The following is a 12611-nucleotide window of genomic DNA, read 5'->3' as shown; positions in this document are numbered from 1 at the left end:
TGAATAGATCGAAGGGACAAGAGAGAGAGAGAGAGAGAGAGAGAGAGAGAGAGAAAGAATAACTGCAAGATGGAAATGAAGCCAGAACGAGCAAATACAGTACTTATGTTCTTTATGAGAAGTCTTCTCATCACAACCCACCGAGTATTCTTAGCTTTCGTAGGCCTTAAATACGTCTTCTCCTAGTCTGGTTTGCGGACTGAAAAACCCGAGTTTCCGGGAGGCAAAAACTCTTCCACACTTAACAGAACAGTCGTAGGTTCTCGTCCCAGACAGGATTCGTACGCAGGTGTTCCAAATCAAAAGGCTTCGTCGAAACCGACTACCCTACGCAGGCTCTGTCTGAACTTTCATTTGGGACTCAAATTTTTGCTTCACCTCACTCTGTCTCAGCGTCACAGTTTAAGCTTTCTATTTCCCATTTACTTGGCATTTATTTTGCATACTATTTTAAAAGTATCTATGAATAAGAAGGTGCCTACACACAGGAAGCCTAGATTCTCCGTCTAAGCCAAAAGATGGGGGAGGGAAGGGAAATGCTGATGTTCATGATTTCAGTTTTCTTAATTTTATTCTGTGTTTATTTTTAAAAATTGAATCTGGGGTTCTACTTTAAGTTAGAATCCCCGTGTACTTCAAGATAATTAATACTGTTTGCAAAATGTTTTCCGCAGTTATAAGTATTCGACTGAAAGTTATGTCACTATTAAATCTCCCTACAGGTTTTAGTCCTCTGACTTTCGGGATAGGAATAATATTGTGAAGTGCGCAGTAGTCGCTTTGTCTCTTTTTTTTTTTTTTTGCGTCAAAATACGAAATATAAAACTCTCTTCGGTGTAATGTTTGCCTTCCTTAGAGTCATTGCGAAAGAGGACAAGAATAAAATATTTTAACGTATCTTTCGAAATACTCAAGGCGATTTTATAATAGATCTTTTGAACTATTCAGCTCTGAGTTCTTTGGATTTTACCATTTCCCGTAAGAAATTCCCTTGCTGTCATTGTTCCATTAGACTGCTCAGGAATGTACTACAAGAGGGAAGGAGGCGGAGAACTATGAATAACCGTGTGAAAGGTTCGCTCTCCCTCCCTCCGACTTCCTCCCCAACCTGCTTTCAACGGTCACGGTTGTCGAATATATGCCTATCAATCCCTCGGCGAAAGCAAGTATCATCACTGCTTAACGTGAAGCAGTACAAAACACCGCTTAACCGCTGCGGAGGGAATCTGCGCACTAGATGGCGCTGTCGACCGGCTTAACATCCAATCATCGACAAGGACGCTTTCCGATCGGAGGAGAAGCCAGACGAGACTGGCCTCCACTGGATGTGGCGGTCAGTGTGTCAGTTGTCCATTCATACGTTGGCCAGCCCCCATCTCTGGGAGGGTGCTGTACGCTTGAACTGTTTCCGTTGATCTAGAGGTTGCCGGCTTTTAGCGGCAATGGTGCTGACGGATGTGGGGATTGACAGGCAGACGAGGTTTCAGTATATCCTTAGGGAAAGGTGCTCGGACATGCTTGGACGTGCTGTGACGGGAGTCAAAGGCGCCGAGAGCAGTGCTATCTTCTCGGTTACATCCCAACCTCGTATGGAGACCATCAGGGAGAGGTTGTCGCTAAGCAACAGAGATCAGAGTGCTGCGGTAAAAAGAGAGTCATTTCCATCGGTTGCACATCATCATCCTCACGCGCCATTTCGCCATCCAGACATGGCAGTACATCACACAGCTGCCGAGAGAGGACTGCAACGAAGTAGCGCCGTTTTGCATCCCCCCGTTGTGACATGGACGGAAACAGAGATATCGAGAAACAGAGGGGCGGCAAGGATGAGAGAAAGTCATCCTCCTCCACCGGTGGTTGAACCTATGAGCCAACGATTGGAAAATATCAGAATCAACAGGCACGTATGTCGAAATTATCCTCCTGGTGTGTCTTTAGCCTCCGTGCACAGCGGTCTGGATAAACGTGGCGGAGAAAAAGTTCAGGTGGGAGCATCTGGTTTTCAGCATGAAAACGTGAGAAGGTTGGAAAGGTTAGGAAATGCTGGTGACGTGTGCATAACTCCCAGAAGGACCACGCGAGAAAACGTCGAAGAAAGAAGATCTTTGAATCCAGTATGTCGGCCGGAGACTTCTACAAGTGTAACTCGGACTCAGGGTCTTCCAGACATCCTCCACTCGCACATTCCTCCTCCGTACAATTCAGTTCCCAACAGACCAGTTTTTCCTGGTCTTTGCCCTCATCTGAATCGAAGACCGTCTTCCCGAAGTCCGAGAAGATCGAGTAAACAATGCTGTTGGATGATGACACCCCCGAATATTGGCATCAGAGGACTAGTGGCAACTCTTGCAGGTCTCGGACTAGGATCTGCTGCTGTAGGAGCCGTTTTAGGGGTACTGCAGATAACGGGTTCGGACTTACTTACGGTGTCATTGCTAATGATCGGTGAGTATTCTTGGTGAATTTATATGCTCTCATAAATTTACCTTAGAAGTAGGCCAGTACAAGTTTCATAATTCTTATATTTATTGAAGATTTTTCAAATTTTAATCTTGTGGAAATGAAATTTCATTGTAGTTAGCTGTCACCTAAAATATTGTAAAATTTTTTCAACTGAAAACGAGAATCTTTTCACTTGCTTACTTCTTATTTAATTTAGATATTAGAGAATACAGTATAATAAAATTTAAATGGACATTTTGAGTACAAATATCTATTAATTCTAATATCCCTTGATTCATAATTATAAGATGCTCCAGTGAAGGTATTTGATTTTATATGTGGTAACATATCGTTGCATTTATTTATTTTGAACTATCAGTATTTATTAATATATTAAGAAATTTGTTTTATATAATATTTCTCTGATTAGAAGCTGTTTTTGTTTGATATCACATGACTTACATAATTTCGGATTATTCTGTCATGAAAATTCGATATATATTTTATATTTAAATTTAATACATTAAATTAATATGCGTTGTGGAAATGAGAATTGTCAGCAAATAAATCTCGGAATAAAATGACAAATTAAAACATTTCTTTTTTTTTTTTTTAACAAAAAAAAAAAAAGAAAAAAAGTCAGCCACCTGGCCAATTAGCTTTATTTTCGCATGCCAGGTACTGCTTAGAGTAGAAGCCTGTTTATCCATTTTCCATTTCTAGTAATAGCAAAAGTAATTAATTATTTATGTACTGCTACTACTAATGCGAATAATAATAATAACAACTGTCATAAAATGAGTAGAGCTACTTATGCATTGACTGTTTTTATTCTCTTAAACTTATGCTAAAAATGCATAAAAACATATATCGAAAAATATAATTGTACATCATCATAATAATCTCTCTCGCTCTCAGGCAACTCCAAACTGCTTTGCAGGGTATGGAGTAAATTTGAGTTTATGCTTTTTTTAAAAAAACTCGAATTGGATTGCTACTACGGAAAATTTACTGCAAATTGCATGGTAGTTAACTATAAATGCATTTTGTAATGATAAAGTAGGACAACTATAATTTTAGCTTTACATATGATACCATCTGTCGTTACGAGCTTCCCAAGAAGCAATGCCCCCCCCCTCCCCTCTCTAAGGAAAATTCCTACATTAAACGAAACAAGGTATTTATGAGGCAACTTAAAATATAAAGCACTTACTCAGTGATACTTTGAATCATTTAAGCAGTTCTTAAAAACATCAACTGACTTCATATTAATCCGTGACCTTCAAGAGGTCCATTGTACACATAACATACAATGCACATCGTTTTTAGTGAATATTTTCTATTAAATTAATATTGATACATTTTCATTTGTATTAAATCCATATAATAATAATAATAAATTTTAAGTTTACCAAAGCTAATCACATGAAACGTTTGCTGAAAGTAAATAAATTTACTTGACGAACGATGTCAGTTCAGCAGAAGAAAACGTTTGCGCCATGTTTTGAATATTACATCATCACGAAGGTTATTTGAATACATAATTCAAATTACATAATCATTTGAAAATAATTTAATATTATCAGCTGATTGCTAACATATTTGATTTAATAAAATTTAACTGGGATGTACATACTACAAACAAGCGTAGTAACAATATTTTGTAATACGAAACTAGTTTTCGTACCTATTATGTCGTATTAATATATATTAATTTCGTCAGTATTATATCATTCGTTTTCATGTGTGACATATGGAGATGATGATTTCTAATACTGCATTTAATAAAATATATTTTATACAATAATATATCAAGATACCATTTTAGATAAAATATCGATTTTATCTAAAATGTTCGTATCAGATAAATTTGCATTTTATACATTTATCTAAAATCTTAACTTATATTATTCCCGCACACAAGAGGGAGCAGTAGGCAACTTAAAAATAGCCATTAATAAATAACACTAAACAATCTTTTCCACGAAAAAAATAAAATAAAATAAAATAAAAGTGCTGTTAACTGTATGATTTAAAAGTATCGAAATTTTTAAACTAATTTTGTCCATGGAATAGTACTTTAAAAAAGAAATAACATCGTTAGCCATTTTTAGTACCCTTTCGGACACTCAACACTACGATAAAGTACATACAACAGATCTTAATTAAGATTCATTAAATTATACAAGAGAAAATTAATTGCAGTGGATGGGTAATTTAGCCGTGTGTGGCATGCAATGCTCATCTAAAGCTGGCATTAATAATACGATATACGAAGTAGTGTTTATTTATTCGCTATGCACGTAATGCTTAGTTGGCGTAATATTTGTCCACTTCTCCCAATTGGTTTTCTGTTGTAATTCAAAGGCGCATAATAATTTTTAAGACCTCTGAAAAGATTCTAGGTGGGTATTACCGAATAGCAAAATGCGTAAGGATTGTGCAGCAAGGTTCACAGAGCAACTCGAAGGCCAAGATCGTGAGAGTGCTGCACACGCAAAACCATTCGTCACCTGAGGGTTAATAACGAATTCTTTTCTTTAATACTGAGTACGCAAACTGGAACGCTTCCTGTACTAAATCTCCCCATTCATCTTGTAGCTGAACATTCTCATAACAAGATCTGCTGATAGAAATAAAGCCAGGTGACGTATTTAATTGGATATTATTGCAAAAACTTATAAAGTAATAAACTTTAGGCACATTCTTATTATCGAAAGAAATAGAAATATAACAAGACATTTCGATTAAAGTCCTCATCAACAACCTTTCGAGATGGAAATTAATATTGGAGAAATAACGTGGCCTTTATTCATACTTTATTATTGAGTTTTGTAGCAATCCGCTCGCATTGATGTGCCTAGATAATAAAAGTTGATATGTGCTATCGATTACACGCCGAATTCTAGTTTCGCAAATAAATGCTGTGTACCGAGAAGCAAAACATGTCTAAAGGTGCTGGACAGCACATTTGTTTCCTCTTCCTCCTATCCAAAACCAAATTATCTTTCTTTTCACACCCATAGCATTAAAAACGCATATTTGCTGTTATTAATTAAGTCATCAAAATTCTTAACTGGTCGATGGACTGCTTGAGAAGATATTTATCAAATATTCATTATAAAAAGCAAACGCCATCGAGGAATTCTTATTACAACTCAAAAAAATATATATATATCTATGGTAATTCCCCCAGTAATTTTTTTTCTGTTGTAGATCTGTAGACTTGTTGTTGACAGAAATATCTAGAGGACATCCATCTGTTCACCATGATGGTGGGGGAGTATTTCTATTATATTTAATTAAATTTGCCAATTCCTGAAAGGTCAAATCCACCAAACATTACAGTAAATGTTAGGGGGTGGGTAATTTTCCTTTAACTGTTTCCGATTAAAAGCAACACACCCATGTCCCGAGAACCAGAGAATTTGACAATTCTAGTGATCACTTCAATTTGAGAAATGTCTTTGTTATTTCATTTGCAAATCAGTTACCCAGAGTCAGCTATCCTCATTGCAAGCACATTTATTTAAAATAAACAACGAAGAATTTTGTAATTCTAGACGAAGCAAAAACATTGACTTCTTTAACTATTCACAGTGATTAGCATTATGCGTGGAACTATATTTGTAATATTATACGAGGTATGTGGATATCACAGTTGTCTTCATTACTCGGCTCTATTATTTATTTGTTTTTATTCGTCTCAAAGGAACTCGTGGTAACTGATATTATCCGTCCCGCATGATTCAAAGGTTCTTGTCCTCTTCTAACAGTAAAGGGCGGCAGTCTTTTACTTTTTTTCTGTGCTAGACAGCAAAACTCTCCTTAGAAATGAGATTATATTTTCATTCCTCAGAATGAAACTGTCTTGCACAACCAATAGGCTGTTTAAAAATGTTCACGCATAAGTTGAGGTTTCTGGCAATGAAAGACCATACGGAAACATAAAAGAACAAGAGAGGGAGCGGGGGGAGTTTCACATAGGTTAATACCCACTAATATGTCGTGCAGAAAACAGTATCATACCTTAATGGTAAAAAAAAAAAAAAAAGTGACAGAGTGGTCGAGGAACAGGAAGTTTTTTTTTTTATTATTATTATTACTTCCTTCGTTTTGTGATTTTTTTCCGGTTTCTTGAACTTTTCAAACATTACTCCACCCATTTTAAATTTACAAAAATTACAAATACAGAGAAGAGTTTTGAAAGATTTCAGGAATTTAATATAATTAAAATATAACGATTCAAAGTCAAAGGTGATCTTGAGTGCGTTGTTGTAGGTTGATATATCACATGGTAATATTTCTTTGCACTTTTGTGTATGAACGATATCACCAAAACCTTCAACTAATCTATGTATATGAAATTTACTCTTCATACTTTTATTGTTTTGATGGGTTGGCCTGAGATGACCCCAATCGTCTTGTGCTTCGCAGTTATATTTTTATTCATTATAAGAATTAATTCTGTGCCTAAATGGAAACACATTTTTATCACCGAATTATAGTCCTGTTATGCCTTATTCGATCGTTTCTTGTTGATTAAATTATAGGCCGAACATCAGCAGTCAACTTTTTGAGCTGCCTTGAAACCAGAATTTGTCCCGTTGATGTTATATTGTTTGGAAAGGCAACATTTTGCATGTAAGATCACCATAACAACTCTTTTATGATTATTTTCATCAATAGTAAAAATCCATCTGCAATAAAAAGCAGTTATTTGATAATTATCTACCGCGTATGACCTTAATATTTAAATTCAAAATATTTTAAACTTAAATATCAGTAACTTCACTGTTGTCTTTTCTGCGATGAAATTTTTTTGCTTTTCAAAAGCATTTGTATGTTAACGAACCTTCTTCGAGTTCTTAGCAAATAAGTAAATAAATTAGCCTGGCGCAACCATATTAATTGATTACCTTTTCATCCATAATTCAGATTATCCGGTATCCAGGGGCGAGTCTAATGCGTGCATTCTTGCATAGTGGATATTATTGATTATTTTTGCATAGCACTGCGATATTGAATACTTGAAGGAAGATTACAACATCATTTCCATCCCTTAATGGTTATCGCCGACCTATTTCGTGAACTATTCAGAAGGATTCGTTTAAATGGATTCACCCAGAAATTCTTTTCATCACCTTCTAAGACGCATCAAGCTTATTTCGAAATTCATACTTGCAAAAAGAAAACATGCAGTTGAATATTGACATTAATGGTAAAGAAAGGTGCGTTTCTTGTAAAATCTGTAAAATATCTTCTGCCTCCCCACCCCCTTCATCTTTTGATAACGTCCCATTCGCTATCACCATGGTGTAGCCTGGCGTTCAAGGATTAGGTCTAAGTTAGGATGGTGCCGTAGCTTGTATGTATTATCGACCCGCGAAAGGCTATGTAGTGGAAAGAGATGTACCACTTTAGCAGCGGAGTGCAACCAGATGACTACACAAGATTTGCGGAAATTCTCTTATTAAGAGGTTTGTGCAACAGGCAACAAACATGGCTGTAATTAGAATAATAAATTTTTAAAAGATAGCTTAAAACTCAAATTTTAGTATTTGATGCTCCACAAATAACCAAGAAACAAAAGGAATGTAAGCGGGGTAAGATGCTTGCAGATATTTCATTAACAATCTGTACTTAGAGTTTATGAAGAACACAAATGTTTTAATGAAATATAGGAAATAAATAAAATTAATATTTTTTTCTTGTTTACAACTTGCATACATCTGGTTGAGTTTAATCCACAAATAATTAAAACGCTAGATCGTCTGCTAAAGCGAGTTACTTATAATACGATATACGAGGATATTTACCGTTTCTTTGCTGTTGTCTCTGATATTTTTAAAAAGTATGCTGACATTAGTAAAAAATCAAATTATAAATCGTTTTAGACTATATAGTAAGGAAAATAATCAACGATTTTTTTAATGCTTTCAAATCTTTGTTGTATTTAATGAAATATAGGAAATAAATAAAAATATTTTTTTCTTGTTTACGACTTGCATACATCTGGTGAGTTTAATCCACAAATAATTAAAACGCTAGATCGTCTGCTAAAGCGAGTTACTTATAATACGATATACGAGGATATTTACCGTTTCTTTGCTGTTGTCTCTGATATTTTTTAAAAGTATGCTGACATTAGCAAAAAATTAAATTATAAATCGTTTTAGACTATATAGTAAGGAAAATAATCAACGATTTTTTAATGCTTTCAAATCTTTGTTGTATTTAATGAAATATAGGAAATAAATAAAAATATTTTTTTTCTTGTTTACGACTTGCATACATCTGGTGAGTTTAATCCACAAATAATTAAAACGCTAGATCGTCTGCTAAAGCGAGTTACTTATAATATGATATACGAGGATATTTACCGTTTCTTTGCTGTTGTCTCTGATATTTTTTAAAAGTATGCTGACATTAGTTAAAAATGAAATTATAAATCGTTTCAGACTACATAATAAAGAAAATAATCTACGATTTTTTCCCCCTATTACTTTTTCCCTTTGTTGTATTGCAGAGATATGTGTCGCAATAACGACACTCGCAATGAATAATAATAAACAAGTTTTTTTATTATTATTTGACTGTTTCATTAATCACAAGAGAATATTATAACTGCATTTCAGAATTCAATACATAACTATATTTTTGTTGTTTCTTAAGGATAACATGAATTACTAAATTAACTTAAAGTAATTGAGGCTTGAATACTTTGCATCATAAAGTAGTTCATATAATTTCATTAATTCTACTTAACGTCACTATAATCATTTCCAAAGGAATGATTTTGGTGACTTCTCGTTTTATTGATTTAGGCTTGTCCAAAGAGCAACACTGTATAATAAACAATGTTTAAAATAAGCATTTCAGAATTTTTACTTCTTATTTATAGCGAAGTTTGTAGTTTCTTCTTTATTCTAAAAATTTAAATAAATCGCAAGGCTACTTGGTATTGTCGAACATATTACTTAAAGAATCAACACACGGTTTAATATTATTATTAGTAGTAGTAGCCGTAGTATTTAAACTCACTGAAGTGTGAGAATAGGTAACTCGAGATTTCAAATATATCATTTCACTTAAAAAAATATGAAATGTTATAGGACGTCCGGTGGAAAGGGTCGCGGGGGTCATGATTTTGTTTTAACCTCTGATATTCGGCAGGAAACACATAGCGTGTGAAAGACAGCCACAGTTTTTCCTCCGCCTTCCCCTTAGTGCCCTAGAGGAACGCAAGGTAGTCATCAGACGGAGAGGTAGCGGTCTGGAATGCGACCACTTTTCCCAGGCTTCATCCTCGTCGTGGGCTGGGGGATAAAGTCGGGGCTATAAGGAAGGAATGTTCGCGCTTTTCACCGGGCCGTAAGGCTCCATCTCGACCCGTAAGATTAATCTCTGTCTCGGAGCGAGAGGGACGTCTCAAATACCGCAGTTCGACCCTTGACCTTCGGCACGCAGGTTAGTGAATGAAGCGGAATTATCGCGGTCGTTTGTTCTTTGTGTCCTCGGGCAGCGCAGAACAACTCTCCCACAGACAGTTGAACCCCACCCCTCTACCACCGTCCCCTTACGCTGATCCCCCATCACGAATGACACAAACTCCAGAATGTTTACTTCTGTGAAGAAAAAGGATCGGGTCCAAGGAGGAAAAGGAGAAAGCTCTATTATAGCTTCGACTCGGTTTGTCTTCCTATCGGGGTTCTATCGCACACTGCAGGATTATCTGACTGCACGTGGTGCAGTGTGCCTACAGTTATTGTACAAGAACGCGATATCCACGCAGGGATTCGAAAACCATGTCACCGGATTTACTTCTATTGTAAGCGGTTTCCCATTGACCCCTAAGGAGACCCCCCAGTTGTTATTTCTTCATCGGCATTCATTGCCATTAACGGTTTTGTGTGACTTGGCCTCCCTCTTATCTTTAAAACGGTCACGACAGTTGTTTTCCTTTCAACTTTCGATCCACTGGACGTGTTTATTGATATCAGGCTGAGCTTTCTCTGAAACAATATCCATTGGCAGAAGCGCGGCCGAGGAGGCAGTGGGAGACCTTTTGAAACTCCCCTCTCCAAAATTCTACCGTACTAATTGTTCCCTAAACCCGTGTGAAAATGAATCATAACTGACCCTCTTTCAGGCTCCCTCGAGAACAAATTTTTTGACTATTCACGTCATTTCCTGGATTTTAATTGTCTGTTGGTACCACTAGTTGTTTCGTATTTGATATTTACGTCTCTTCACAGTGAAAACGTGCTATTGAGTATCCAATATCCGAAATAATGATTCGAGTGAACAAGGTTTGTGAAGGGCCCTGATACTTCACGTTTAGTATTGATACTCTGCTACAAAATAAACTAAATGAATACATATTTATATTTATACAACCTACATTCAATTAAGAAAAAATAGTCTGCGGCTCAAAAAGGCTGTAGAACCTACAGTAATGTGTAAAAGTCTCAGAAGCCCTTAATATGTTTGTGACGTCACTGAGCTAAAGTATGCCAGTGGCGTGTAACGGTTTCCATCACTTGCACGTGACGAAATGGCCTCAGATTGGCCATCCATTGTGGTCATACGACCGTTTCCGTTCTGTGCGAAATGCTAATTCATAATTTATTCAAATAACTTGAGTGATATAATCTTTTTTTCTTCAAAATTTGTGGATCTGTCGTATTCCCTGTCATAAAGTGACCACTATCACCCCAAATTTGGGTGAAAATCACCTTTAAAGTGCGCAGATAAATATGTATTTATTTACTTTAATTGCTATTCGTTACATTTAGGAGTAGAAAAAAGATGGCGTCTCGCATAGTAGTCTCGCATGACGGTTGTTGTTGTGAAGAATGTTTTTTGATATCAGTGGTGATTAGTGAGTTTTAGATATTGTGAATCTGCTTTGTTTACAGAATAAAAGGTAAGAATTTAACTTTTGATACAATTTTCTGGCCCTAGCCCGTTCTATACGCCATCATACCTTTCCGAAATATATCTTAATATTTCGTACACAAGAATGGAGAATGTAAACGATATCAAGGACGCCATTCAACAGCTAAACAAAGATATGTCACTTGACATTCTCAAATTCATCCTTAAGAAATTTGATACAGACTACCCTGGCTGCTTGAATCTCTTTACTCAAGTAAATGACACTGAAGATGATGATTTAGACATAGAAGAGGACATTACACCTGTTCTACCTACAAAGTCTCCCCGACAGCTCGATTGTTCTCATGAGGAACAATCTAATAAAAGACGAAGAACATCGGGAGGTGAACTGGAAGATAATGTATCAACTCAACAAAATCAGATCTCCCAAGACAGAAAAGAAAAGGTCCCTCCAGTTATCCTTCGAGACAAAAACAAATGGACCTCAGTCTCAAGATCCCTAGGAGATCATAATATCAATTTTTCCTGGGCAAGAAATACGGAAGAGGGTGTAAAGATCCACCCTACCACTGTCACCGATTATCGCTTGATGACCAAATTGTTTGACAACTCCAAACTGCCCTTCCACACCTTTGCGCTAGCAAGCGAGAAGAACTTAAAGGTAGTTCTAAGAGGAGTGGCTGAAGGCATCTCAACTGATGAGATTACAGCTGACCTCATCAATCAAGGACTGACTCCAACCAAAGTCACTAGAATGTTGAGATCAGATAAAACACCAATGCCACTGGTGTTGGTCGAAATCTCTAATACACAAAAAAGCATCTATGAATTAACGGACATCTGTAAGCTTAAAATCACAACCGAACCTCTAAGGAAGAAGGCATCGGCAGGGCAGTGCCACAGATGCCAGAGGTTCGGGCATGCCCAAAAACTGTGCAGAGCTGCATATAGATGCCTAAAATGCGGTGAGGGTCATCAAACCAACTCCTGCACCAAACCCAGGTCAACACCTGCCTGTTGTGCCAACTGTAGAGGACCACACCCCTCTAATTACAAGGGTTGCCTTTTCCATCCAAAAAACCGTGGATCATTAAGAAGTAACCACGCTCCTCCAAGAAATGACACAATGCACATCCAAGAAGTCCGCCCTCCAGAACATATTACCTCACATTCAACATCACAGGAAGGCACTAGACCATCAACCATGTCCAAATCATATGCAGAAGCGGTAAGAACCCAGACTTCTTCATCACAAGAGCGAACAAGCT

At 36.6% G+C, this 12611-nt stretch overlaps 1 protein-coding gene across 1 annotated transcript in view; it reads left to right on the top strand.

The window, feature by feature from the left end:
- The first annotated feature begins 1336 nt into the window (after positions 1 to 1336).
- The window catches only part of LOC150097139 (uncharacterized), a 45157-nt gene continuing 33882 nt past the window's right edge, over positions 1337 to 12611 (top strand). Inside the window, exon 1 of the mRNA XM_090407321.1 lies at positions 1337 to 2445. Coding sequence (XP_090263447.1) covers positions 1443 to 2445 — 1003 coding nt within the window. The 5' untranslated portion in view covers positions 1337 to 1442. The remainder of the gene's footprint in view (positions 2446 to 12611) is intronic.

Source organism: Typopeltis vanoorti, chromosome 17 (assembly GCF_054136105.1).
Source record: "Typopeltis vanoorti isolate ZY-2024b chromosome 17, IOZ_Tvanoo_1.0, whole genome shotgun sequence".
Taxonomy (NCBI): Eukaryota; Metazoa; Arthropoda; class Arachnida; order Uropygi; family Thelyphonidae; genus Typopeltis; species Typopeltis vanoorti.
This window is presented reverse-complemented; position numbering and strand designations above follow the sequence as displayed.